This window comes from Aspergillus japonicus, assembly GCF_003184785.1.
Source record: "Aspergillus japonicus CBS 114.51 unplaced genomic scaffold BO86scaffold_53, whole genome shotgun sequence".
NCBI classification, from domain to species: Eukaryota; Fungi; Ascomycota; class Eurotiomycetes; order Eurotiales; family Aspergillaceae; genus Aspergillus; species Aspergillus japonicus.
In genome coordinates, this window is record NW_020291690.1 from 63,413 (window position 1) to 88,685 (window position 25,273).

At 53.6% G+C, this 25,273-nt stretch overlaps 14 protein-coding genes and 1 non-coding gene across 15 annotated transcripts in view; 7 read left to right on the forward strand and 8 right to left on the reverse strand.

Annotated features, from left to right (window-relative positions):
- Positions 1-52, reverse strand: part of BO86DRAFT_381852 (uncharacterized protein) — a gene marked incomplete at both ends in the record, with an annotated part of 1,277 nt that extends 1,225 nt beyond the window's left edge. The window contains one exon of the mRNA XM_025670790.1: positions 32-52. Coding sequence (XP_025524656.1) covers positions 32-52 — 21 coding nt within the window. The remainder of the gene's footprint in view (positions 1-31) is intronic.
- A 1,210-nt stretch (positions 53-1,262) lies between these two features.
- On the reverse strand, positions 1,263-2,414 carry BO86DRAFT_402443 (uncharacterized protein; the record flags this gene model as incomplete). Its single annotated transcript, XM_025673856.1, has 2 exons — positions 1,263-2,160; positions 2,374-2,414. 2 exons carry the CDS (start codon positions 2,412-2,414, stop codon positions 1,263-1,265), a joined length of 939 nt encoding a protein of 312 aa, XP_025524657.1.
- Positions 2,415-2,672: 258 nt separating this feature from the next.
- BO86DRAFT_t240 lies at positions 2,673-2,753 on the reverse strand. Its single transcript has one exon. It is a non-coding gene; the product is annotated as a tRNA-Arg (tRNA).
- Positions 2,754-3,454: 701 nt separating this feature from the next.
- Positions 3,455-4,967, forward strand: BO86DRAFT_437667 (SGNH/GDSL hydrolase family protein; the record flags this gene model as incomplete). The annotated part of the gene is made up of 4 exons (XM_025676075.1): positions 3,455-3,589; positions 3,645-4,084; positions 4,131-4,241; positions 4,335-4,967. The coding sequence occupies 4 exons, from the start codon at positions 3,455-3,457 to the stop codon at positions 4,918-4,920; spliced, it is 1,272 nt and encodes a 423-aa protein (XP_025524658.1). The 3' UTR covers positions 4,921-4,967.
- A 390-nt stretch (positions 4,968-5,357) lies between these two features.
- BO86DRAFT_437671 (uncharacterized protein) lies at positions 5,358-6,023 on the forward strand (the record flags this gene model as incomplete). Its single annotated transcript, XM_025676076.1, has 1 exon — positions 5,358-6,023. The coding sequence occupies one exon, from the start codon at positions 5,358-5,360 to the stop codon at positions 6,021-6,023; it is 666 nt and encodes a 221-aa protein (XP_025524659.1).
- Positions 6,024-6,948: 925 nt separating this feature from the next.
- On the forward strand, positions 6,949-8,013 carry BO86DRAFT_402446 (uncharacterized protein; the record flags this gene model as incomplete). The annotated part of the gene is made up of 1 exon (XM_025673857.1): positions 6,949-8,013. The coding sequence occupies one exon, from the start codon at positions 6,949-6,951 to the stop codon at positions 8,011-8,013; it is 1,065 nt and encodes a 354-aa protein (XP_025524660.1).
- An 815-nt stretch (positions 8,014-8,828) lies between these two features.
- BO86DRAFT_367963 (tryptophanase) lies at positions 8,829-10,654 on the reverse strand. Its single transcript, XM_025670184.1, has one exon. It carries the CDS (start codon positions 10,266-10,268, stop codon positions 8,886-8,888), a length of 1,383 nt encoding a protein of 460 aa, XP_025524661.1. The 5' UTR covers positions 10,269-10,654; the 3' UTR covers positions 8,829-8,885.
- A 1,052-nt stretch (positions 10,655-11,706) lies between these two features.
- On the forward strand, positions 11,707-13,069 carry BO86DRAFT_450088 (carbon-nitrogen hydrolase; the record flags this gene model as incomplete). Its single annotated transcript, XM_025676772.1, has 4 exons — positions 11,707-11,972; positions 12,054-12,460; positions 12,530-12,846; positions 13,013-13,069. 4 exons carry the CDS (start codon positions 11,707-11,709, stop codon positions 13,067-13,069), a joined length of 1,047 nt encoding a protein of 348 aa, XP_025524662.1.
- Positions 13,070-14,014: 945 nt separating this feature from the next.
- BO86DRAFT_320019 (purine-nucleoside phosphorylase) lies at positions 14,015-15,300 on the reverse strand (the record flags this gene model as incomplete). The annotated part of the gene is made up of 2 exons (XM_025668274.1): positions 14,015-15,088; positions 15,142-15,300. 2 exons carry the CDS (start codon positions 15,298-15,300, stop codon positions 14,015-14,017), a joined length of 1,233 nt encoding a protein of 410 aa, XP_025524663.1.
- A 1,979-nt stretch (positions 15,301-17,279) lies between these two features.
- Positions 17,280-17,820, forward strand: BO86DRAFT_174124 (uncharacterized protein). The gene has a single exon (XM_025666527.1). The coding sequence runs from the start codon at positions 17,343-17,345 to the stop codon at positions 17,673-17,675; it is 333 nt and encodes a 110-aa protein (XP_025524664.1). The 5' UTR covers positions 17,280-17,342; the 3' UTR covers positions 17,676-17,820.
- BO86DRAFT_174125 (nuclear transport factor 2 family protein) lies at positions 17,821-18,990 on the forward strand. Its single transcript, XM_025666528.1, has 2 exons — positions 17,821-17,972; positions 18,036-18,990. Exon 2 carries the CDS (start codon positions 18,154-18,156, stop codon positions 18,547-18,549), a length of 396 nt encoding a protein of 131 aa, XP_025524665.1. The 5' UTR covers positions 17,821-17,972; positions 18,036-18,153; the 3' UTR covers positions 18,550-18,990.
- A 675-nt stretch (positions 18,991-19,665) lies between these two features.
- On the reverse strand, positions 19,666-21,294 carry BO86DRAFT_174136 (isocitrate lyase/PEP mutase family protein). The gene is made up of 3 exons (XM_025666530.1): positions 20,719-21,294; positions 20,464-20,611; positions 19,666-20,390 (listed from the first exon to the last, which is right to left on the reverse strand). Exons 1-3 carry the CDS (start codon positions 20,974-20,976, stop codon positions 19,768-19,770), a joined length of 1,029 nt encoding a protein of 342 aa, XP_025524666.1. The 5' UTR covers positions 20,977-21,294; the 3' UTR covers positions 19,666-19,767.
- Positions 21,295-21,954: 660 nt separating this feature from the next.
- Positions 21,955-22,649, reverse strand: BO86DRAFT_174134 (uncharacterized protein). The gene is made up of 2 exons (XM_025666529.1): positions 22,060-22,649; positions 21,955-21,983 (listed from the first exon to the last, which is right to left on the reverse strand). The coding sequence occupies exon 1, from the start codon at positions 22,568-22,570 to the stop codon at positions 22,082-22,084; it is 489 nt and encodes a 162-aa protein (XP_025524667.1). The 5' UTR covers positions 22,571-22,649; the 3' UTR covers positions 21,955-21,983; positions 22,060-22,081.
- A 689-nt stretch (positions 22,650-23,338) lies between these two features.
- BO86DRAFT_381861 (uncharacterized protein) lies at positions 23,339-24,457 on the reverse strand (the record flags this gene model as incomplete). The annotated part of the gene is made up of 2 exons (XM_025670791.1): positions 23,339-24,049; positions 24,272-24,457. The coding sequence occupies 2 exons, from the start codon at positions 24,455-24,457 to the stop codon at positions 23,339-23,341; spliced, it is 897 nt and encodes a 298-aa protein (XP_025524668.1).
- A 314-nt stretch (positions 24,458-24,771) lies between these two features.
- Positions 24,772-25,253, forward strand: BO86DRAFT_402454 (uncharacterized protein; the record flags this gene model as incomplete). The annotated part of the gene is made up of 2 exons (XM_025673858.1): positions 24,772-24,973; positions 25,006-25,253. 2 exons carry the CDS (start codon positions 24,772-24,774, stop codon positions 25,251-25,253), a joined length of 450 nt encoding a protein of 149 aa, XP_025524669.1.
- Positions 25,254-25,273: the final 20 nt, after the last annotated feature.

A 25,273-nucleotide genomic window follows, 5' to 3' on the forward strand; every position in this document is an offset into this window, starting at 1 on the left:
GCGAGTTGCGCGTATTGCGCTGCCCACGTACGTTCCAGTACGGACTCGACATTTTTTCTTGCAGTTTTTTGCTGTTCAAGTGTGAAGCTAGTGTATAATGTGGAGTTGCGGGGGATAATGCATGACCGAAGCCACGACGATCAAGGGAGTATTTATAGACGCATAGATCGGCGAATGTGCCTGCTTGGTTCCTGGGTTACAGAGATAAAACTTGCTGAAGAGGGAGATTTTCGGGCTGTCACACGGATTATGCCGATACATCTTTATTCAGAGAGGAGGTTTGTCAATTTCTTCTGGTATGTAGATTGACAGACACCGGCTGTTAACCAGAAGTCATCACTTATCCAACTACGCGTACTAACGGACAGCCGCCCTCAACCAAACATACCTATACCAGTTTATCCATTTCTGCACTATGAGATCACTTTCAGAAAAACATATGCTACTCTAGAAAATAAAAAGCAGATTTTAATAACATCTATGGTATAACCTATTTGCCCGGCCTGTACTGGCCCACTACTTATAAGTAGTAGAAAGGTAGGTGGCAGACCTGTCCTATGATATAGTGATAGATAGTAGGTACAAGATAGAGAAGTATAGTATTCTAAACTTGTGTTACAGTATTCTAAACTTGTGTACAGTAATCTCTTCTTTAGCTCCAAGAAAAGAGCACTTTTAATATTCAATATAAACTAGATACTACTATAACGGAATAGAACACCGCAGGTCAGGCAAGGCAAACGCACTATCGATCTTATTGCAAGACTACCCTTGGGGTCCTGCATCCCCAAGGCGCACTAGAATAATGTACAACTTCATGACAGGAGGGATTAACAATGGAATGAGTTGTGTGACCGGATCGTAACCCTAACGAATCAGCGTCTCGATAGGAGCAGGTGGTGGCCGCCGGCGGGCATGTACAACTTTTAGAGGTTGTAGATAAGCTCTATAATCCTTTATCTAACATATTAATACTTCGTACTAGAAGAAGTGGTATAGAAAATTGATGATTCGACTGTTTATATCCAAATCTAATATATCAAAAAACCTATGCTAATTTTCATATTGTTACTGATAAATCATACTGTGCTTGGGCTTGTTTAGAATGAAGTTATGGACTTTTATTTCTTCTTTTCTTGGCTTTTTCTTTCTGCACATACTTGTAGCAGAACAGCTAGCTGTCCTATCAAACAGCAGGCCTACCACATACTATGGCATAGCAAGGAGACTGTGCCAGTAGGACCTACGAGTCAGCCAAGACCTCACCGAGTAATCCTCGGATTGGTAGGGATAGAACGCCGCCAGTCACGGATTAGGACTATATGGGTGCGATCCAGCATGTTCAGGGTCAAACTCTCCGCCACCACCCGTGTATCCCGGATGGGGACTTCAATGCCGGCGGCCCATGGCCGCGCCTCTCGGAACAGACGCAGCTGCCACGGGTGCTGCGAGATGCTCCCATGCAGCGTGACTCCCTGGGGCTGCCGGTCCCGCAGAATCAGGAATTCCAGGTCGAGGGCATCCACCGGGGCCCCGTGCCAGTCGATGGGGCCCGGCGCCAGCCACTGGATGGCCGTCAAGATTGTGGTCTCGTTGAGCATTATGTAGCGGATCTGATAGTCCGGGAACCGACGGTGAGGTCCGAATATTCGTAGAGGACGTGGAAAGTTGAGTCTGTTCGCCACGTTGGCCCGATTGACTGGATTCACCCCATTGACTGGGTTTATTCCATTTGCTACGTTCACCCTGTTTCCCGGGTTCGCCCTATTGACTGGGTTTACCCCATTTACTGGATTTACCCCATTAACTGGGTTTACCCCATTAACTGGGTTGACACCATTAACTGGGTTGACACCATTAACCCGGTTGACCCGGTTCGCTGGATTAACCCCGTTCATTTGATGAACCCCGTTCACCCCATTTACAAGTATTACATTTGGCGTGTTCGGCGTATTGCCCGCGTGCGGCGCATTTGACCCACCTTGGGCTTGCTGAGCTCCCTGAGCCACCTGCCCATCAGGGTCCGCCTCCTCGTTCTCGTCCTCGTCCTCGTCCTCTGCCGCGACTTGCACCTGCGGCGGCTGCTGGGCCGGAGGAGCCTGCGGGAGCTGCTGCGGCTGAGCAGCCTGGGCTTGAGGAGGCTGCTGGGCGAATGTGTCTCTTCAATACTTGGTGACGATACTTGGTGGAGAGATTGGTTTCCGGAATGTCGCACGGAACATGTCGAGGCTCTTTGTATAGATAACAGGTTGCTTGTGTAGTGATCAAAAGAATTGGGTCTTATTAAGTGAGGTTAATCAGAAGGAGAAGGTGTTTTTCCCGGAGGGATTGAGGAAACCGGCAAGGTAACTGGTGTTGGTCAGGGGAGTGTACGGGAAACCGGGTTCGCCCTGAAGGGGGTTTCCAGGATTCATGGTGATGGAGATTCTGGTTAGGCCGAGTAAATGGTTTCTATGACGGTATATGATTGCCTGAGTTGAGGGCAAAAACGGTGGCCGTTGAGAAGATGCTTCTCGTCGGCAGGTAGGACGGCTAAGGTGTAGGTAGGGAATGAGACATTGAGGAAGCGAAAAAACAGATTCATAGGATATTGCCAGTGTGCCAGGTGGATGTAGTCGAAGGAAGAATGAATCCGAGTAGTCCGGAGATTCTGTGGGATAAGAAAAAAGGAACGACCGAGACGCGACTCGAACGCGCAACCACTGCCACATCCCTAACCGGAAGGCAGCGCGCTACCATTGCGCCACCCGGCCATTTCTATGCTTAGCGTCTGCTTACCGCGTCTGTCGTACGCCTGACAATAATGACGCCGATATGACAGTCTGCAGCTCATTGGCGACATCACACACTCCTTGAGCTCAGTAGCGTAACCTTTCACTTTTCAATCCAGTCCCAAGCCTAAATATTTACATGAAATTAATACTTTTCTCGCATGCTTTTGTTCGTGATGTCGCTTCCGACACAATGATTCAAATTCAAGATCCACCCAGCCAGGCCATTAGAGGTAACTCACAGTGACAGGTTCACATTGTGGTTCAAGTCGATCGCGAGAGTATATTACGTGAAAATTAAAATAAGTATTGAGAGAAATCCTGTACCCCCAACATGAAGATTAGACTGAAAAGGTGAGGAGTTACTACTTCCCTAGGGTTTTTAATATAGGAATGGCGCGAAGGTCAATTTAGGCATCCTTCCACAAACTCTGCTCCAGCACAGATGAACAAACATGTCTGCAGTACCTAACCTGATAACTCACATATTGCCTGAATGGGCCTGTCTTCTGTTTCCCCGCATTCCGTGAGTGATCTGCATGGATTTGGTGGACTGTCAAGCTTTCCCCCCTTTCATTTACCCATTTAGCCAGAATGCATGTTTGGTGTTGCAAATGTATAAATATGTCACGGACGCGGAGTGAAGAACATCACAGCATCGCCCCAAAAAAAGAAGTATTACCATGCACATTCTCTGCTATACGGCAGCAGCCGCACTCGTTTCGGGCCTCGCAGCCGCCCAGTCCTCACACTGGGTCGATGTCTGGACTGCCATGCCTCAATTGACCGAGCCGGCCAATCTTCCACCGCAGCCATTTGTAAGTGTATCCGTTGCAGTTGCAGTTGCGCTTCTTGCAACTCATTGCCACGAAGAATTCCAGTTCCGCCATCTTCTTAAATACAACGATTCGACAGACCCTTCGACTCACTCATCCCGCCTCGACAATTCGTCTTCGTCTCTCGAACGCTTTTGGCGTGGATGATCTCGACGTCGCCAATGTGTCTCTTGCCCTTCCTTTGCAGAATGAACTTGGTACAAGCGTCATCGTTCCAGACACTGTCCAACCTATCCTGTTTGATGGTTTTCACAGCATTATCATCCCGCCTGGTAGTTTGGCTGTATCTGACCCTATCCGACTACCCTCCACTCAGCCGAATACGACCCTCACAGTCGACATCTATCTGGCAGATGGTCAATCAGGCGGAGCCATCACTTCCCACCCGGGCAGTCGCACAACATCATGGATGCAGTTTGGAAACTCAGTCGGGACAACCAACTTTACCGAAGCATCCGTAGCCAGCGTGGAGCATTGGTACTTGACCCCATCCTCTCAGAAAATCCCAACTGACCATGAGCAGGTACTTCATAAGTACCGTCGAGGCCTACCTACCGAATACAGTCAAAGCCTGCGCCCTGCTGGGCGATAGCATCACCGACGGGAGGGGTAGTGACAACAACAAGAACAACCGGTAACGCTCTTCCTCTCCGTCCATCACCACACCCACACCCACGCCCACACAAACACAAACACAAGCCCCAACCCCACAACTAACCAAAACCAGATGGCCCGACCTTCTCCTCACCCGCATGCAGTCCTCAAAACCCACCGCAGCCCTCTCCCAAATCCCCCTCCTCAACCAAGCCGCCGGCGGCAACCGCATCCTCCACGACAGCCTAGGCCCCTCCCTTCTTTCACGCATCGACCGCGACGTCCTCGCCCACACCCAAGTTCACTGGGCCATTCTCTTCGAGGGTGTCAACGACATCGGCACAGCAGACACCTCGCCCACCAACCAGACCATCACAGGCGACCGGCTCATCCGCGCCTACCGGCAGATCGTGACCCGGCTCCACGCGGTCGGGATCCCAGTCTTCGGAGCGACGATCACGCCGTTCGGGACCCCGGCTAATGCGTCGGTGGTGCAGCCGTATTCCGACCCGGAACGGGAGCGGACGCGACAGCGGGTGAATACGTTCATCCGGGACGGTGGGGTGTTCGATGCGGTGCTGGACTTTGATGCGATGCTGAGGGACCCAAAGAATCCGGAGGTGCTGCGGGCGGAGTTTGATTCAGGGGATCATTTGCATCCGAACGTTAAGGGGTATGAGGCTTTGGCGGGGTCGGTGGATTTGGGGATTTTTTGCTAGCTGATTGGGATGACCTGTGGTGGGGCTTGTTCGGGGCGCTGAATGAGTAGATGGTATCTTCCGAGAGTTAGGGCTACCTGTGCACTGCATTCCTTTGTACTCAGCACCAAGAGCAAGATGCCATTAGACTGGATCCAGCAAAGAAGCGTGTTCATGATCATGAAAGAGATCACATGGGCCATGCTTGAACCCATTGACTCACTCAATTCGAACCCGATCACCCTCTACACACTCCCGATATCCCGGAATGTCTCTCAAAATTGATTGTTTGACCTGGCTCAAGTCTCAGTGCCTCCCCCGTTGACCACCATCCAAGAACAAATGAACTCTTCTCCAAGAGCCTATTTAAGACCTGAAGCCAGTGAAAAGACGGGAAGACATAACCCCCTACAGCAAAGAAAGTTCTGACCCATCTAAACCAGGACAATTCCAGCACGATGCCAACCACACCAATCCCCCGGCAACTCACAAACCTCACGAAGAAGCCTCCCAGCTTGAACCCTGGCCTTCCTTCCCCTTCCATTACAGGGCTTCCCGCCCGCAAGCTTCCTCAACAAAGCACGCAAGTCTCCTCGCCCAAAAAGACCCGACTATTCTCCAACTTCCCCGCCCGAGGGAAAAACAACAGCCCCTCCAAAGCAATCCAGCACGGTAGCCTGAACCCCCCCAAGGGGCAGAATGGTAACCCAACACCCAAGGCTCGGGAAGATGCAAACAGCAAAGTGCCTATCCCCCTGCTCGTCCCGTTGCAAGCACTGCTCCGCGATGCAGCCACCCTAGCATTGATCCTGGATGATATGAGCAGTCCGCAACTGATACTCGTGGTCGTTGATGGGCTGGAGGCACTGCACGCACGGGCACAGATGGAGGGAACACAGCGGTGGACGGTGGATCCTGCTTACCGGGACAGGGGTAGGGCGATGATTGTCGATCGGGGTTGCTCGAGGACCCATTGGACTGCTGGGGAGAGGTTGTTCGATGCGGAGGTCTATGAGGTGATTGAGCGGGCGGTTGAGTATGCGACTACTGGTGGTACTGGTGGTGATGGTAGTGGTGGTGGTAGAGGCTTTGAGATGAGGATGAGGGGTTTCAAGTTTGGGTGATGCGGTCTCTACCATCTGATCGAGGGTGCGTTCAGACACGTAGAGGGTCCACGCCCGTCTTGTGGTCCAGAAGAGGCTTGCCATATCCCGGCTCTTGCTTTTCCAGTGGCTGTAGCTTTTGATGGGTCTTGCTACTGATGAGACGGTTCTTGATGTTCTGGATACAAGATGTGATGGGCAAGAAGCTAGCCAGCCCTCAGAGCTTGTGGTTGTCCTGATTGGGGCGTAGGTGATTTCTGAATACGAATTGGACTTTGACTTGAACCTAGGAGTACGCGTGGTATCAAAGGTAGAGGGATGACGGTGCTCAGCTCCTTGTCGCTGTGGTTACAGCTGCTTGCCAAAGACTTTTCACACCGTAGCATATATTACTTTTATTCTGCTTAGACAATTTACAAGACTGTATTGAGCACACGATCTAAACCTTAAATCAACCATCAAAATACAAAGAATGTGCCAAATTGCATGTCCCAGCCGTTGTCTGGTCTCTGAATCTATTTTTTGTCTACCAGATGGTAGCGGTAAGAATTGCAATACCAGGTAAACATGGGCTCTCAGGAAAGAGCTGTCAATGCGATCTGATTGGGTCAATGAGAAGTATAAGCCGTCGATGCACGTGACCTGTCTTTATCGCCCGGGTCGAGACAAGGGCATTTACTGCGAGGGACAATGAGCATTGTTCCCCGTTGGCAGTAGACAAGCTCGGTTGGTGATAATTCCAGAAGGGATCGATTCACCCTGGAGGGGTGAGGGGCGGGCTCTTTATGTCCATGAGCTCATGGCTCATTCATCATGTGTAACAAAAGGACCTATCTTGAGGTATTGAAGTGGCTCTTACCAAGACCATAGACCGTTGACTCCTGGCTAACCTCGCGCCATTGCACATTCCACAAAATAGAGAGTTACCTTGAAAGCTGCCCCGAAGATGTCTTCACTGACTTCCTTCCCCAACTTCTCCGACCTCCCCTTCAAGCTCCGCGACCTGATCTGGCTATTCTCTCTGGACGAGCTTGCCCTGAGTTGGAAGCCTCGGGAGCTCGGGCCTCTTTTCTACCCCCTGCAGCAACAGAATTGGCAGCCCCGGGATGCCACGGGGCAGATGTCCAGCCCCGAGGAAGATAGGGAAGAGGCCAAGGAGCGCCAGCTACCGCTGTACCAGTATCGGCAGCGGATCCCCCACTTCGGGGTCAATGGGGAGGCGCGGGCGGCGGCGAGCAGCTGGGCAAGTAAGCAAGAGGCGGGGTGGCTAGCGGCGCACCAGGGCTGTGTGGACCCTCGGCGGTGCGCGACCTGGTTCGACGGGGATCGGAACGCGCTTGCGCAGCCGCGGCTCTTCCTCCGCAAGACGGGCGGGTTCTCGGACGGGTTCTTTCTGTCCCAGGCAGAGTACGAGCGCTGTCGCGACGTGCTGGGCTGTAGCCGCGGAGGACAGCACCCGCCAGGGACCGCTTGGAAGCTGAGCCGATTGTGGAGCTATCATCTCTGCGAGTATGAGATACGGGGCGGCATGTCCCCGCCGCTGGCCGTGCCGCTGGCGCTGTTGCGGTGGGACCCGGACGCCCTGAAAAACATCATGCTATGGGATAGGCGCTTGGCGGACGGTGATTTTCCCGGCTCGGTCCAGGGGGTGGTGGTGATTATGAATGAGTTGCCGAACCATGGGGAATGCATGACTGTACAGGATGGGTGGAAGCTGGACCTCATGCGGCCGATCTGGAAATTCAGCACTGCGCTAGGGGCACAGCCACCCCAAGGGCGGCGTGGTGTCACCTGGCGGAGCGATCGTCTTGGTTCTGGGAGAAAACAGCTGATCGGTGCTGAAGCTTGGAGCGTGATTGAGCACGCAATCTCCCGGCTGGACCTCGAGGGAGGTCTCCAGATCCACTACATTATGCCTATGCGCGCTGTGCGGCACGACGAACCTGTCAAACCACCTAGCCACTTCGTATATGATCCTGAATATGCTGATAAGGCTGTCGGTACAGATTGAGTAATTGATTGGGACCTACATATACTATCTTCACATAGCTCTGAAGGCGTGTATAGTACTGAATCAACTACTCCTTTTCTGATTAGACTGAATAGTAATGTATACTACTGGTCGCTTCTCTATGATATCTTGCCCTTGTGTAAGTTATGGCTCATATTTTAATGTCTTGATGAACGCTTGTGTGATGTGTATTCAGCCTGACCTGTTCTTATCTCTCCGTGACTTTTAATGAATAATAAGTTACCTTATATTCCTAACATGAGCCTTATAACATAAGAAGACAAACATGTACCACGAAAAGATTCTAACATGATAATGATCGCTAAAAATCCTAGTATAGATCTTGATCACCTTGACAATCCTAAGATAAATGCTCTACTAACTATTAGCTAGTGACTAAGTACAGTACTTGGTAACTCCTTAGCCTGTAATTCTCAAAATGGCTCCAAAAGACCTTGCAATAAAAGGCAAGGTAGGGGTGGAACAAGCCATTCATAATTTGTAAAGCAGTGGGCCGGGGGGGTTTCGCACCAGATCGCCGGAGAAGAGCATTGGTGCGTAGAAATCGCCCGGAATATCTCAACGGAAGAATGGGGAGATAACGCAAAGGAGATCGGCATTAGTTGGAAGGATATGCTGTACTTTCACAAGGCGGAAGCGTTGGCCTGGACCTGTAGACCATTCGATCACATTCTGGCTGTGCAGGTGGTGCCCTTGGAGCTAACAACTATCCTGTGATATAACGCGTCTGTTGCTTCTTTTCTCTTGCCTCCCTTCCTTCCTGTTTCCTTCCACAATCAAATGTCATTCTTGCCCTCAAAACATAACGTTAACTTCAATGTAGGACAATACCTATCTATATCTCTACTACACTATGCCCTCCGCTCCAACCGCACCGTAAAATGCCTCAACACCGGCTTCTCCTCCACAATCCGCAACCCCCGCGTAATCTCCGACCTCCGATGATACACCGCAATCAACGCCTGCGCCACATACTCCAGCTGCGCATCGCTATACACCCTCCGCGGCACCGCCAGCCGCACCCACTCCGTCTCCGCGAAGCGCTCCTCGCCCGTCTCAGGGTCACGGCCCTGCAGCAACGTCCCGATCTCCACCCCTCGCACCCCACCTTCAACATACAGCTCCACCGCCAGCGTCTGCGCCACATACTCCTCGCGCGGCACCTGCGGGAGGAACCTGCCCGCATCAACGAGAATCGCATGCCCGCCAACCGGCAACTGGATCGGAATCCCCGCCTCAGCCAACCGCCGCCCAAACCGCTGGACCTGCCCGATGCGCGAGCGCAGATACTCCGGCGACGTAACCTCATCCAGCCCAACGGCCAACGCACCGAGATCCCGTCCCGCAAGGCCGCCGTACGTGCGGAACCCCTCGAACAGAATGACATACTCCAGCGCCTGGTCGCACCACTCACGGCGCCGGGTGGCCAGGAAGCCGCCGATGTTGACCAGGCCGTCCTTCTTGGCGCTCATGAGCATCGCGTCCGCCAGCGCGAAGACCCTCTGGGTGATTTCCCGGATGGACACATCGTGATACTGCGGCTCGCGCTGCTGGATGAACCACGCGTTCTCGGCGAAGCGGGCCGCGTCGATGACGAGGGGTTTGCCGTAGCGGTCGGCGAGTTCCTTGACCGCGGTGAGGTTGGCCAGGCTGACGGGCTGGCCGCCGTTCGTGTTGCAGGTGATGGTCATCAGGACGAAGGGGATATCCTGGTGGCGGTCTTCGAGGAGATCGCGCAGCCGGTCCAGGTCCATGTTGCCCTTGAACGGATGGTCGCGGTCGGTCACATCGTACGCGCCGTCCGGTAGACAGTCGACGGCGGTGGCCTTGCGGAATTCGATGTGCGCGCGCGTGGTGTCGAAGTGCGCGTTGGCCGGGACGAGCTGGCCCTCGTGCACGAGGACCGAGAAGAGTGCGTTCTCCGCGGCGCGGCCCTGGTGCACCGGCAGGATGTGCTCCAGCCCGCAGAGGTCCTGTACCGTGCGCTGGAGGCGGTGGAAGGACGACGAGCCGGCGTAGGACTCGTCGCCGGTCATGATCGCGCCCCATTGGCGGTCGCTCATCGCCCCTGTGCCGCTGTCGGTCAGCAGGTCGATGAAGACCCGGTCGCTGGGGAGGGCGAAGAGGTTGTACCCCGCTTCTTGGATCCATTGTTTGCGTTGCTCGGGGGTGGAGGAGCGGATCCATTCGACGGTCTTGATGCGCCAGGCTTCCGGGGTGGCGGTGTTGGGCATGGCTGCGGTGTCTTCCGGGACGCTTTTGTGGTAGGTCTGGTAAGACGAGGGGTGTTTGCACAGTCCTTTGAATGGAGGGTTTGGTCCAGAGATAGGTTTTCCCAGTGATGTTGACTCAACTTATGTATGCCTTCTCCAGGGAGCATCATGTCGAGGGATGTCTTTTGCAGTCTTCTACTTTGCAGGATTTCCTGTTTACATTCATGAACATGCACGTCGCCAGGCTCAGAAGGCTGTCCGATGATCTGATTCCGCGCACCGGCATTGGAATGGCGCTGCACCTGCGGTCACCTGGACTGTCTCTCCATAAGAAGCAGCCTGGCACACATCAAATAAGCAGGAAATATCGACCCCGATGATGCAACCCAACAGGGAAATCCAACCCTAGTGCATGATATACTCTTGAAACAAGATTAATCGAGGTTTAAAGCCTGGTTCGCGGAGGAGAATTCTGCAACAAACCTAAAACGGATGATTTATGCACGAGCCCGAGCTCGAGCCCTGGGCTCGGCAGGGAACTGCAGTATTTCGGCCCGGCGGCATTTGATTGGTTGACGTCCATCTATAATCTATAATCAACTGTGTGAGCCAAAATGTATCTCTCGAAGTCTTGAAGAGTTCGGTGTGAGTAGTGGCTGGATTGCTGTTGAGAGATTGGTGTGGCTTGGGTGGGAGCATTCCTTCGAATTCCACCCTGGAATTGGCGGAAAGAAGTGTTCTATGTCAGTCAAGTACGTCTTGCATCAGGAACAAATATACATAATCACCAGTCAAATCCTCAAAGATACTACAACTATTTTCAGTAAACACAGTACACATTTGCGCCAGACGCTATTCACAAGCAGACATTCATCGGCACATATGACCAGACTCAATTCAACAGAGCGTTACCATACCACAATGACCTTTCCTTTTACAACTTTATAAAGCACTCTGTCAGATGGAAAAACAAAGGTTAAATAGCAGCTGGAGCAAAGGCCCAGTAGTCTGAGTGTAAGCGGGATTGAAGACGGGTTCGAGGAATACGTTACCCGGAGCACGAAAGGGTTATCCAGGCCACACGATGCTTCGCTCAACCATAGTACCAGAAAGGTACTCCGGGACTGGTTAAGCTTATCGTAGTGCTCCACAATCCGGTAGTGAGAAGACCCGGCTCCTCGGGTATTGACTATCAGAAGCTCCAGGTCCCAGCGCCCCCGAAACCGGCACGGGATTTGAATGCGTGAAGGGGAGCATCACAAACCCCGGGATGCCGATGATCCTTATCTTGTTCGTTGACCTGGGTATCAGGAAGCTGGAGATAGCGAGATATCAGGAGAGACACGATGACAAGATCGCACAGCACCAGATTAGAAGTGAGGAGGTATAAGTACAAGTATGCCGTTGAGACATTCATAACACATCTTCCTCTCCTCAACCTAACAGAATCTACCCAAAGATGAAGATGCATGCCCTCTGTCTTCTCACCCTCGGCCTCCTCGGCACCAGCCATGCCACCTCCACCCACCACGAAGACTACACCAACCTCACGGTAGCGGTAGTCCGCGCTCCACCAGCCAACTGGCCCCTCCCAGTGATGAACAAGAACTGGACGGACGTCCCCTTCGACCTGAACGCCACCGTCGCCAAAGCAGTCGACTACATCGCCGAGGCCGCCTCCAACGGCGCCAACCTGATCGTGTTTCCCGAACTCTGGTTCCCAGGGTTCGCACACCCCTCCCTCCATCCCCACACCCCCCCTCGCACCATGCACCACCAACCACTAACCCCCGCGAAACACAATAGATACCCCAAAGGCCTAGCCAGCAACACCAGCATAACCCCCGCCCAACTCACCTCCTACCTAACCAACTCCCTGACCATCCCCAGCCCGCAATGGACGCGCCTCCTCACCGCCGCCCAGACCCACGGCATCTACATCGTCCCCGCCTTCTCGCACCGCGTCGACAACCACATCTTCATGGCTCAGGCCCTGATCTCCCCGGCCGGGGAGACGCTGCTGCTGCGGCATAAACTCCGCCCCTCCGGCGGTGAGCGCACCATCTGGTCGGACGGGACCTTGGATGGGTTGCAGGTGATCGCAACGCCGTACGGTCGCTGGGGGCTGCTCGAGTGCTGGGAGCACTTTCACCCCGCGATGACGTTTAACGTCCAGGCGCAGCGGGAGACGTTGCATATTGCTTCTTGGCCTTGTTAGCGACCCCCCCCCCCCCTCAAATCACAGCCACGCAGCAGCTAACGAAATGGTTCGATCAAAATAGACATACCCGACGAAAACACCCCGGGAGCAGAGTACTGGGAGTCGAACGAGATCAACGTGGCCGCGGCGCGGACGTACGCGGTCAACGCCGGGGCGCCGCTGGCGATGGCGGCGGTGGGGAATGTCCGGCTGTTGAGCGCCGAGGGGTTGGATGAGGTGGTTGTCGGGGCTGGGGTGTCGTTTGACGAGGTGCCGGTGGTGTATGCTTCGTTCAACACGACGGGGCTGGCGGGGACGCTGCCGTACGATACTGACGGGGAGCAGTCGTGGGGGACGTTGGGGCAGATCGTGCGGGGCTTTCCGGGGTATATCCCTAAGGTTGTTGGGGATTTTGTGCAGAGGAACTTTGTGGATGTGGTGGGGTTGGTGCAGGAGTTGAGGTCGGATTGAGTTGGGAAATGGGAAGGGGAGTGCATTTGTGTCATCTGTTGCCGGAGTGATTAGGAGAGAATACTGTACAGTACGTGCTTTGCATGTATTGTAGGTATGCTCTATGGATCGCGGAAATCCCGGATGTAGACCCCGCAATCCCTCGATTTGACTGAGATCCCCGCATCTGAGGCTGGATGGTCTTCGCGGCATGGGCAATACTATCATGATGTTGACAAAACAGTCTGCTTCTAACAGCATGCATGTGAAATTAAATCAAGCTTGCGTAGCGTAGATCAAGATGAAGCCACCCCCCCGCGCCGCAAAGTAAGCTTAACCAACACAAAGTCGATCCACGTTGGGTAAAACACCGGCCGCACCTCGTGCCCTAATCAGCCTATATATGAGTTCAACGTCCGGGCGTGGTCGTTAGCCACCACGATTTGCTATTTCGGCACGTCGAAGCGGTAACTCATGTAGATCACCGAATGTGGTCCTTCAGAGCCGAGCAACAGGTAAAACTCTAACCCTTGTTCAATGCCCAGATCTTGAGGCGGAGGCCAGTGCAGAGCCGGCGCGCTGAGTCCGTGTCCATAACCATACGATGTCTGCTTGGGATTGAGGCTCACACTAGCCCGTCACTGAATGCTCCCTTTTGTGATACATCTATTTGTGGTCGTATACTTCGATATTCAGCAATACAATAGATTCATATTATATCGAACTTACATAATCCGCTGTTCCATTTGCATGGTGCTATGTGTGTTATCGAATTGAGCGATATAGCCAACGAGAGAACAGTCATCATTACATGGGGGGAGGGAAAGCTTGTTTTTAGGCCAACCTTAAAATTTGGGGCGAAGTTCAACGTGTCGGGCCGGAGACGTTAGCTTTAAACCTCCCGATGCTATCCTTGTGCCCTCAGGCGGGAGTGCTAATTCATCCCACATGGCATAATCTCCACGGCTGTCCTTGGCTGACGCAGAGTAAGAATTGATGGAAGTAGTAAAATGAACAAAAGCTGGTCGCACACCAAACTAACGTGTAACATTATATTGTTCTAATCTATCATTACATCCCGCACACATGATCGTAAACATTTCTAGGTTTATAGTCTTTACAAACGGACAAAGCGCTTGCCCATGCTGCGCTTCTTGAGGATGGCGCCAGCCTCCTCGAGAGCCTGGGCACGGCCCGGACCGTAGTCGGGGGTAGCACCGAGGGTGCCGAAGATGTCACCGAGGTAGTTGCGGGGCTTGATGCCGGCGGCGAAGGTGCTGTTCCAGTTGGCCAGGATACCCTCGACGATCTTGATACCGGCGTTGTACAGGTTCTCGACGGCGGGCTCGAAGGCACCCTGGGTGGAGTAGAGCAGGTTGTAGCGGGCGGTCTCGCCGGGGTAGGGGCGGTCGAAGTCCGAGGCGGTGCGCATGACGATGATGCGGGAGAAGTCGGTGAGGTTGTGCTTCGAGGCGCGGACGAGGGCCTCCAGGGTGGCGTTGTCCTCCTGGGCGGTGGTGCAGTACTCGCCGGTGCCGTTGGTCCAGACCTTAGTGGTGTTGTCGAAGGCCTCGCCCAGCAGGCGGCCGCTGAAGTAGACGTCGCTAGTGGTCACGTCGCACAGGCGGACGGAGGGGCCCTGGGTGCCGGCCTTGTAGAGGCCGTCCTCGGTGGCGTACTTGGCGCGGTAGGCCTTGGCATCGTCGCTGTCGGCCAGGGTGGCGTTGCGGGCGAAGCCGGCGGCGATCTTGCGCAGCTCGTCGTTCACCTCGAACACCTCCGTGCCGTAGATGCTGGTGGGGTACTGATCGGGGTAGTAGCCGCCCTGGGGGAAGTAGCCCGTGGTAGCGTTGGCGGGCATCTCGCGCATGTCAATCTCGTACTGCAGAGCCACCTGGATGGCAAAGCGGGCGAAGGTCACGTCGCAGATGCTCGCGCGCTCGGGGTTGACGCCGGCAATACCGGCGATGAGGAAGTAGGTCTTGGTCAGATCGAACATGGGGTTGAAGACGACCGACGCGACGGTGATGGCAGCGTTGATCTCGGATTCACCAGTGATGAGCTGGCAGATGGTGTAGTCCGCCGTGCAGTGGACATCGGGGAAGGCGGGAGAAGCGCCAGGGATGGTGATGTTGTGAGCCAACAGATCGAACTCGGGGATACCCCACCAGATCTCGGCCTCAGGCGCAAACTGCAGGGATTGTGAGTTTGGGATCATGCTGTGCTAGAAGGTGCTGGGCTTACCATCGACACGATGAACACCTTAGGGGTGATCTTGGCCGGCGTGTGGCTCACGACAACATCGCGGGGCTGCTGCACGGGAACAGAGCGAGCCACAGCCAGGGAAGACAAGCAGCTGCCGGCGAGCAGGAGGCCCGCGGTAACGGATTGAAGGAGCTGCATCTTGTGCGTGTTTGGCAATGGGAGAGAGCACGCTTTCTTCCCAGTGAGAGGTCGCGCAACACCTCTTATATAGAGTCACAATCGGTAGAATTTTTCTGGGCTTCGCGCGGGAAGCCATCGGGAAGCAGTCGGCAAGCACCGATCCATGTGCAAGCCCACCTGCAGAGAAAATTGGGATCCATTATCCATAGATGAGCTGATTAGGAAGGATCAGCGCTGATAAGTTAGGAGTACCTAGCGATCGGCAGTCGAAGCAGCTTATCCAGCCAGCCAATGATTGTCGTTTTATTGGTACCGAACCAGCCTTCTGGCTGAAGAATCCCCACATCTAACGTGATTTGGCCAAGGCCGGCCACGGTTTGTTCTCCGTGGTTCCACTATTGCAATGCTGCAGAAAATGGCTGGGTGATCTCCAGCAATAACGAACTCCCAGCGTGAACAAGCGTGAACACCTGAGCTGGTCAATGATGCTGCATAAGATGACATGTTACAGTCGCTGAGTTCACAGCTAGCGCAGGAACCGATCGGAGACATCCGAAAGATAGAAAGGCTGCCAGTGATAAGATTCGAGCGCAAGATTGAGGAGGATAGAATCAGCGATAAGGGCACCCGTCTTGTGCGGTGGAGCTTCATTTATCTGGTTCTTATCGCGCCCTCGCCCTCCAGTCAGAAGGAGGGTCAGTTATCGGCGGCCCACCGGACTCCTTGTTGACTCTCCATCCTCCCAGACAGGGCAAGACACCCAGCATGGCGAAGGGGTCACTATCACCGTTTGCCTTCGTCGGAGGTGGCCGCTCCCTGCATGACAGCCAGAGATGAAGTCAAAAAGATAGCTAAAAGGCGGGGAAGTGGGTAAATCAGCCGGAGTAGACGGGGAAAAGAGTTGAGGGGAAGCTTCGAAGAATTCTTTCGAGGCAGCTTCTTGCCGCTATGGCACGTGACTGCGTTTTTGAGGAAGCTGGAACCATGATAACCAAAAAATTATGAGGCTTTTTTCAGCGATGGAGACACCACCTCCCAGCTTCCCAGGGCATCCGTGACTGACAAGTCCCAATGAGCCGGAAAAATTCAGACCTGGTCGCCAATGGCTGAAAATCGCTCAACCCAATGCTACTGGAAGGTCCGTGACCGGCTGTTGGGGCTGGCAGTGGACACTAGGCAGCCAACTCTTCGAAGCTGATTATTCCGAGTGGCTTTTCGTTGATTGAGGGCATTGCAAGCCTTCTGCCAATGCTACCTTGCTGTGCTTTATCTACTACAGCATCTCAGGCTACATGCGTCTGCAATGACTCCCTGTCTCAAAGCGATCCCGCCACCTTGAAATTTCAGTGAAGCGAAATTGCTGCTCAACAACCATTGTCCTCCGCCGAGGTATGAACGAAGATATGGCGAAGATTCGTGTACTGCTTGTCTCATCGGCTGTGATGTGTTGCGATCCCGCACCTTCATGGCGAGAGATAAGCCGTCTCTAGAAATCCGAGGGATGAGACTAGCTCGGCCACCGCGCCAAAGCTAGAGGCCCACATCTCGACTAAACGCCTTCCAGATTATACTAAATCGTTCCATTGGTGGAGACCTGGCTGAAGATTGTCCCTTGGGTAACCGCCGTCACGAAAGTCTTATGGAGGCTGTCACTGTGTCTGTGTCTGACCCAGCCTCGCGGGCTGCTTTGGGTATACCGGTTGGATGCGGATACTCCTTGGCTCGAGGCTGTGGCCGAGGTGACTCAGAGCTTGGGAAGATTTTTGTTGGCCTGTGATTGAGTGCAGTTGGAAGGTATGATTTTTCCCTTAGTTGCTTTCCTGAGGCGATAGCGACTAGGTAGCAGGTCTCTGTGTAGCCTTATAGGAGGAAGATTCAATAGTGATTCGCTGAATTGACAAAGATCTGTGATTGGAAGCAGTCAGGTCTGTCACAGGCTTATGCACGATGCAGCGGTGGGAAGTGGAACTACGAGTAGAAGGCTAGAGATAGCGGCCCGTTATGATGCCTCAGGCATACAGAAATAAGCACATGACCTGGATAATGCACTGTTTGCACCGATGCATGCAAACATGACAACCATTGCATACGATGCAACACCAGCAACACCATGGCGCAACGCCAGTCTCCATCACCACCCCAGCCTCTCCCCTCAATTGACACCTGCCAAAACACAGTCCAGAGCAACTACATTCGGCATTCCAACTCTCAACCATATTCTTCTATCTCATCCTCTTTTTTCTTCCCTCTTGAAGTCACCCCGTGCAGCCATGTCCTCGCTCAGTCTCTCCCACTGCGTCACCACCCCTCTATCCTCACCTGCGTCATCCGGTAACGCAGATCTCGCCAAATTACGGTCCACAGGAGAGCCAGACGGTCATCGCATGACATGACACGGCTGAGTCTTCCTCTGCCATCACGGGGACCGGGAGAGGAGGGGGGAGATTACATATACTGAGGACACGAAAAGAGAGAGTGTCGCGACGTCATCCACCTGGGGTACAACGCCCATGACGTCACCGCTGGGCTGCCCCCCCCGTCGACCCTCATCTTTCCATCTTGTTCCTGGCATCGCAACCTTCTGGTTCTGTTTTCCTTTTATACTCTGTACAACGTTACATCTGCCTCTATACCCGCCATCTAAACCAACCTGCGCGCGCGTTGCGGTGAGATATCGAGAGTCTACCTCAGTACGTCGCATCCCCTCTCCTCCTTGAACTGGAGTGAGAACGACCAACTAACCAGATAACCAGATCTCAACACAATCGTCTCTCCTAAAACCACACCCGCAACAAACCTACACCAAAACCTACCATCGAAACCAACAACACCCGCACCCCACCGCCAGCCCCAACACAAAACCCGCCCAAAATGGCCCCAATCCACGAACGCATCCGCGACGACCTCCTGGCCATGGAACGCCGGCTCTGGACGGCGCTGACCTCGGCGGACCCCGGCCCCGAGATCAAGAAGATGTCGAACGATGACGCCAACTTCCTCTTCCCGAAGCGCGACATCCTCACGCTGCAGAGCAAGGACCCGTCCCTGTCGGAGGCGCTGAAGCCGCCCTTCCACCACTTCGAGGAGTACGAGCTCAAGGACGTGCGCGTTCTCATCATCGACCTGATGGCGGGCACGGTCACCTACAAGATCAACGCGCGGCTGCGCGGCAAGATCCACTTCAACGGCACGGGGTCGACGACGTGGAGCCAGGGGTCCGACGGCGAGTGGCGGATCGTGGTGCATCAGGAGACGTCGTTGGAGTAGAGCCCCCCTTTCAGGTACATTCCAATGGGCTGCCTCGGGGAGGTCCAGGCATCAGAGACCTCCTTATTGATTTGATTCCGCTTCATGATTGATACTCTTTACTGTTTTATCGAACCTATTATTTTGTCTCTGAGTTGAGGTGTTCTTGATGAAGCCAGCGTCGTTGGGCGGATTTACCTCTTTTTCTTTTTTTTTTCTTTCCTTCTCCAACCATTTCATTCTCGCCAATCCCCAGTCTCATTCATGTTACATACTTCCCCTTCCGATGTCCTTACGTGTATGTGTCATGTGTGATGAAAGTCTCATTCGATAATTCTTCTTTTCCTTCCACAGCTCAACGTATAAACCCCACCATATCTTTACCCCCTTGGCATATAAACACCATATCCTGCTAGTAGTTACCCATTAAGGACTATACAAGAGAAGAAAATCAAACATCACCCCCGAAAAAGAAAAAGAAAATCTGAATAATCATACTCCGCCTCCGCCGAGAATCCCTGAAACAAAATAATATTACCCAATAGTCCATCAAGGAACCAGCCCCCAGCTACGTAGTCAGTCTAATGATCGACACGGGATACATGAACATGGTAGTACGTATAAGGTAGTCCCACTCTTTCCCTCCAAGGCTGCATGACAACCTCCAGAGGGGGCTGGGTATAAGCACGCTGCCGCCTCGTTCGGTTGGAAGTGTTCCATCCGCATTATTCTCATAGTTTTGTTGATTTTCGAGAGGATCGCTGCGATGGTCAAATCCCGACATTCATTTCACTCCCGAAAAACAAAAAGCCAAAAATAAGAATGGAAGCGAGAGACGGGCCGAGAAAGAAAAAAACCAAAACAAAGAAGCAATCAAGAACTCAGGCAGAGGGTTTAAATAGCTAGAAGATAAGAATTAGACGACGTTGTAAAGCTTCTCGATCAGGATCATTGTTTCTTTCATTCGATGTATTCATTTTGCTGGAGCAGACGATAATATATATCCCACATAGTAGGGTATGTATCTGTGCGTGATTTCCCGGAACCTTCTAGGTACAAATTCCCACATCCACATCCATCAAGGATAGAAAAGGGGATATATGTAAGTAAAGGAAAAAAGAAAAGAAAATGATTTCCCAGAGGGGGATATAGACGGGGACGGGGTAGGGAAAGAAAACAACACCGGAAAAGCAATATGCTAGAGACAAAAGGAAAAAGGAAAAAAAAGAAAAACCAAGTCTAGACACCATTGGAGAACCCGTCACCACCAGCCTCGGTATCAATCCGCATCGCATCCATCAGTCCACAAACCTCGAACAACTTCTTGGGGCCCATCCCCTCGGGCAAGCCCACGACGCCGTCCTTCTTCAACCGCTCTAGCGCCGCCTTGATGCCCATGTAGGCCGGGGTGATGCAGCAGAAGGAGAAGATCATGATGCGGAAGCCCATCTCTTTGGCCTCCTCGGTGGAGATGACGGGCCCGGCGCCGTTCTCGACCATGTTCAGCAGCAGGGGCCAGGGGGCCAGGTCCTTGACCGCCTGGCGGGCCATCTCCTTGGAGGTGAACCCCTCGAGCAGGCCGACGTCGCAGCCCAGGTCGCGCGCGGCTTTCAGGCGCTTGATGCACTCGTCGTAGCCGTGCTGCTGCAGGGCGTCCGTGCGCGCGATGAGCACGATGTCCGAGCGCAGCCGGTCCTTGGTGATCTTCGCCGCCCGCAGGCGTGTCAGCCACTCCTCCTGAGAGACGACGCGCTTGCCGGCCAGATGGCCGCAGCGCTTGTTGGCGATCTGGTCCTCAATGTGGAAGCCGGCGACACCGGCCTGGATGTACTGCTGCACCGACTTGGCGACGAAGAGGGGGCCTGACATCCTTCGTGTTAGTTATTTGGGTCTGTGGAGGTGTCAATGGGTGGATGGTGGAGAGAGACTGCCTACCTCCGTATCCGGTATCCATATCAGCAATGAGTGGGGGCCCGTAAGGATCCAGATTGGCTATCATCTCGGCGTTGGTTCGCATCTCGTACAGATGGGCCAGACCCAGATCTGCCTGTCCGAGCCGGGAGGCAGTAGTGCCGGCTCCGGTCTAAAGCGGGTCGTCAGCGCACCCGTCGGGATAATTATGGGGATCGGACTGGGGAATCTGTAGCACCAGTCCAGGGGGGGGGGGGGGGGGAGAGGAAGCCAAGTTACCATGTACATGGCTTTGAAGCCAAGATTCATTGCAATTCGGGCGGACAATCCATCGTATACACCAGGGCAAATAATCAATTCGTTGGTTTCTTTTAATTGCCTGCGCAGCTTGGACGCGCCCGTCACCAGCTGGAGATTGACAATAGGCTCCTGCCGCGAGCCGTTGATATCGTAGTAGCCGTCCTGCTCGACAGTGATGGTGATTGTGTTCGTCATGCTGATGGTGGATGCGGAGTCAGGGGTATCAGCTACTTTCATTGTTATTAGAGATAGTCAAGATGTGATGAGGAAGAAAAGGAAATGAGCTGATGATGATTGAGATCAATGGACGGGTTTAACGAGGGGCTTTATATCTATTCATCTGCATTTGGTCTCGGGGCAATGTCTGTCCGCGAGGCAATAATCGATTGCCATGAGGACAGTGTCATATCGCTGTCTAGAACCGGCATCCGTTTTCTGCAACCCCCTCTCGGATCATACTTGTTGTAACTCAAGGCCTTGGCCGACGATTATCGTCGTCAACTCCGACCAGATATCGATACTAGGCATTCTTGGCCGCTATTGCAGCTGGACACCCCCATTCAGTTCGCCAATGATCGTGATTTGTTCTTGTGATGAGCCGAGCACGCCTAACTGTGATCCGACAAGAAGCAGATAAGCTCTGGAATCTTCGTTGAGGCCCTCTCAACAACTGGCTGGCTGAACTGGAAGAAAATAATTCGGGTAGAAGGCTGATAGGGTCTCAGGATCAGATACGCGCCTCAAAGGCTCCGATAATGCTTTCCTAGGTTCGCTCTCAATCCTGCGCCGGGGAAGTTTGGTCGTGCCGGGGGTGGTACAGGGGGAGGGCCACCGAGGGGGTGGAGACAGAGCACCAGTTCCCAACCAGACTAGGATGCATGTCAGACATTTGATCACGCACAGAGCTCCCGTCTTCAGAGAAGTGTATCGCTGCCCCCTCTCCTCCACCTTTTCTGGGTCGTTCGCTCGCGGGGTTGATTGGCGACTGGCCACGCTGATCTGCACGAATAGAGTCGTCAGCGGCTCGGCTGATGCACCGGAAGTCAAACGGCATCCCACTACGGAGCCGGGGGGCAGTCTTGCCGTGAAGGACGTGGACCCATGGTTGGCGGAGAATCCGGCCAGCAGTAGTGTCGGAGGTAATCAGTCAGGATGGAGGGGGTGAAGGATGGTGGATGCGTGCTGATAGCTACACAGAAATCCGACGGCAGAGCCACAATCTCACTGGGTAGCTGCACTGGGTACTATCATCGCCGAGATTAGACTGCATTCACGCGCAGGGGCCAAGTAGCTTGGCACGTTGAACGTGTCAGTCTCGACCTTGACGCCATGCGCTCGCCGATCACTTCTCTTCTTGTGCTATTGCTGGTGGTATACACTCCGCGTGTTGTCCGTCTGTGACCAATTTGTGTAACGGACTGGATCGTAAAACCTCGCAAGGGGTTCGACCCGGAGACTTGGTCTTGCGCAGGAACCAAGTGCCCGATGCGGCGTCGAAGAACGGCCTGTTTCGGTTGGGTGGTGGTGGATAGCCCAGTGCGTGGATGCAATAATTGCGAATGTGTCGCCGTGCAAGGCTGATCATACAGCGACTATCGACGATATTCCATAAGGCTATAGGGGACGAGAAAGAGGAGGAGTAGAGTGAGTAGTGGTAGGTTCGGACCACGATGGACGTCGCGCGCAAATCACCCGATTGGCCGTTTAGTGTAGATTGGCCGAAGCCAGCTGTTCCGCTCAACTCCGTATTTGTCCGGCTTGGCCGCCCTGAAGCTATCGCTAAACCTCCGCGGCAGGACCCGTTGCCTATCTTCTGGTTCACGACAGTCATGCTCAGCTCACCTCATCTCACCTTGCTCATAGTTGAATCCACCACATGGTAGGAGAAAAGCGGGAGAGACACTGCTCAGCCTTGGGGCAACGTGAAAACTTCTCCACGAACTGGGCCGACAGCATCGTCCGGGGAGGGCGACGGGTCCGCAGTGGGTCTTAGTATTCTGCAGTATTGATTGCACCTTGGCCCGACACTTGCATTCGCACAAGCCAACATGACCCATTAGGCATCTTCGGAGTGATGAAGCGAGAGGGGTCCGGAAAAGCACAAATCCGTCGATTACTGCTCTCAGCTGCTCCGGACTTCAATTGCCCATGCGTGTTTGACATGGTGTGCGGCGTCTCAATCATTTTCCGTGACAAACAGTGCGTTCCAGCGCGGGGCGCCTAATCATTCATTTTCTGGGCTACAATATAGTGGGCTGAAAAGGCCAGGTCGTGTTGCGCGTGATCGACCATTGTACTGACGACTGCCAAGAGGACCCTGAGAATTCTTGGTGGCGATGAACGTGCCACCTCGCTTGTCACCGTTGCATCCCCTTTCAGAGACAGAATTTGGACTCGATTGGGTCAAATCCGACCGCACATGTTGAGGAATGGCTTTGAAATGTGCTAGTCGTCAGTATCGTAGGCAGCAAGTCAGGTCCGTGACGAGTTAGTCAACCAGCTGTCATGCTCCGTCTTGGGGTCCAGGAAGGTAATTTCGCAGCACGATCAATCTGAGGTTCCCTCCACAGAATGAGACTTGCATCAGTTCTGACCGTCATTATGTCCCTACAGCCACCCACGGGTTGTGATCCGCATATCCATATGGCACCCAGGAGTGTCGAAAGTATTTCTCCAGCACCACCTGCTGGTAGGTCATGTCGTCGACACAATACCCGCCACCGCCGGGCCCAATATGAGGACAATGTACGGGCGGGTTGAATCGCACCATGTTGTCGTGCACTTCGCGGCACAGCAAGGTGTTCCGGCCCATCTCGTATGGCAAGCCGAAGCGGACTCTCTGAGTCAGGAACACCACGCAATCCTCTTTGGAGGCGTACTGCTGGTTGGCCCCGTGGCAATGGTCCTGATGTGTCTGGCAGATGGTGTCTGCAAGCAGAGCAGCCACTCGGTTCTGAATCTGGACTGGATCGTTCAGATGGAACATCTTTCCCGCTGCCTGCATGAGGGGCACGAAGAGATAATCCAGCCAGCGGAAGACGGCATCATACTGTGTGATCTTGCCGGAGGAGTCGTACTGGAACCAGGTGTCAATCGCGGCGGGGACTACCAGCTGGAAGGTGATGATGTTGAAGGTGATGAGAGTGGTGGCCGCAGCGGTATTGTCGGTGGCCGCGAACTGGGTGATGTTGTACGCGATAGGAGGCCCGAAGATCCCGGGGTGGTCAGGCTGCGAGAAGAGACCGAAGATATACTCGTTGTTGAGTTCGCGACCGTCGAAGGTGCGAGTTGCGTGAACACGTCCTTGGACCTGCGATGGAAGAGGAGATTAGAGACGAAGATGTGGAAGGAAGTTGTGCGGGGAAGGCAGGAGTTGGAGTTTGGAGAAAAGCGGGACGGGTCGTGAGTAAATACAAACTGGAAACAGGCAACCACCAGCCGTGTTGGCCGTGTTGGCCGTGTTACCCGATAAGTATAGAGATAGATTGGGAAAACGATCCATTGCACCTGAAAATAGCAAAATAACACCTACATCGGCTGCGAAGATAGAGGAGTCGTTGGCCTCGATGTGACCCCGGTTAGTGGGATAGAGGAAATTCTGCCAGAAATAGTTCTGCAGCATCCACAGCTCGTGATAGGAGTAATGAGTGCCATTGGGCCTGGCACTAACTATAGTGCTAGCAATGAAATGGTATAGCACCAGAAGAAGCACCAACATGGTGTGGGAAAGTTGAAGAATTGATTAACTCAAAGACGCCTAGTGTCCGCTCCGACAGACACAACAAATACTTCGGCAGTCTGCCATGACCTATTTATATCTGCCTCCATCCCGTCCTTGACGGTGTCAATGCGCAGAGATCCTCGGGGTCCTCAACCAACCATCAATCCTGGTCAACCTGCGAGTATGATTGAATGGGAGTCTATCCTGGCTGTTATTCCAACTCTTGAATGTCTTCCAGGGACCACAATCAATTTATCCGACCCGCGCCCCCGCTGCATGCCTTTGTCTCCTGAGTAACGGGATGCCGTGTGATGAAGCCGCAAACATGCACGATCCTGATGGGCCTAATGGGCCCAATTCGCCCCGACAATTCTGTCGTCCCTCAAATGAGAATCACCCCTGAGGACAATCCATGTCCGACCCGCATGGAAGTCAGGTCAGAAGAGGGGTTGGATTGGCTCTTCGTGCAATATGCCCCCTTGGTGAACGCTCAGATGACAATCTCGGTCCGGGGTGAACGGTAAGCTGACCGACTTTCGGGATAGAGGTCCACCATGCCCAAGATGAGCAGTGCTTTGAGCGGCCGCGCAGAACTTGGGAAGTCAATTGCCGGATCTTTCGGCAGGCGATTATGAAATGGTGGTGGCTGTACGTGATGATGGGATGCTGTGCGACCCCGTTGGAATTGAAATATGACGACACGCGGCAGTTCGGCGATCAGAACAGAGACTGGGGACAAACTCAATTCAGCCAGACCCAGGCGGAGGATTACAGCTCTGACAGGACCATCTAGGTGGCTGAAACTGTTGACGG

Excerpts from the sequence above, each read along its gene's own strand:
- BO86DRAFT_174134 (XM_025666529.1), bottom strand. The coding sequence starts at position 22,570 with ATGACTGTCGTGAACCAGAAGATAGGCAACGGGTCCTGCCGCGGAGGT.
- BO86DRAFT_174124 (XM_025666527.1), top strand. The coding sequence starts at position 17,343 with ATGCATGCAAACATGACAACCATTGCATACGATGCAACACCAGCAACA.
- BO86DRAFT_367963 (XM_025670184.1), bottom strand. The coding sequence starts at position 10,268 with ATGCCCAACACCGCCACCCCGGAAGCCTGGCGCATCAAGACCGTCGAA.
- BO86DRAFT_174136 (XM_025666530.1), bottom strand. The coding sequence starts at position 20,976 with ATGAAAGTAGCTGATACCCCTGACTCCGCATCCACCATCAGCATGACG. Across the intron at positions 20,612-20,718 it reads GCTTCAAAGCCATGTACATG|ACCGGAGCCGGCACTACTGC; the intron begins GTAACTTGGCTT and ends GACCCGCTTTAG. Across the intron at positions 20,391-20,463 it reads TATGGATACCGGATACGGAG|GCCCCCTCTTCGTCGCCAAG; the intron begins GTAGGCAGTCTC and ends GAAGGATGTCAG.
- BO86DRAFT_174125 (XM_025666528.1), top strand. The coding sequence starts at position 18,154 with ATGGCCCCAATCCACGAACGCATCCGCGACGACCTCCTGGCCATGGAA.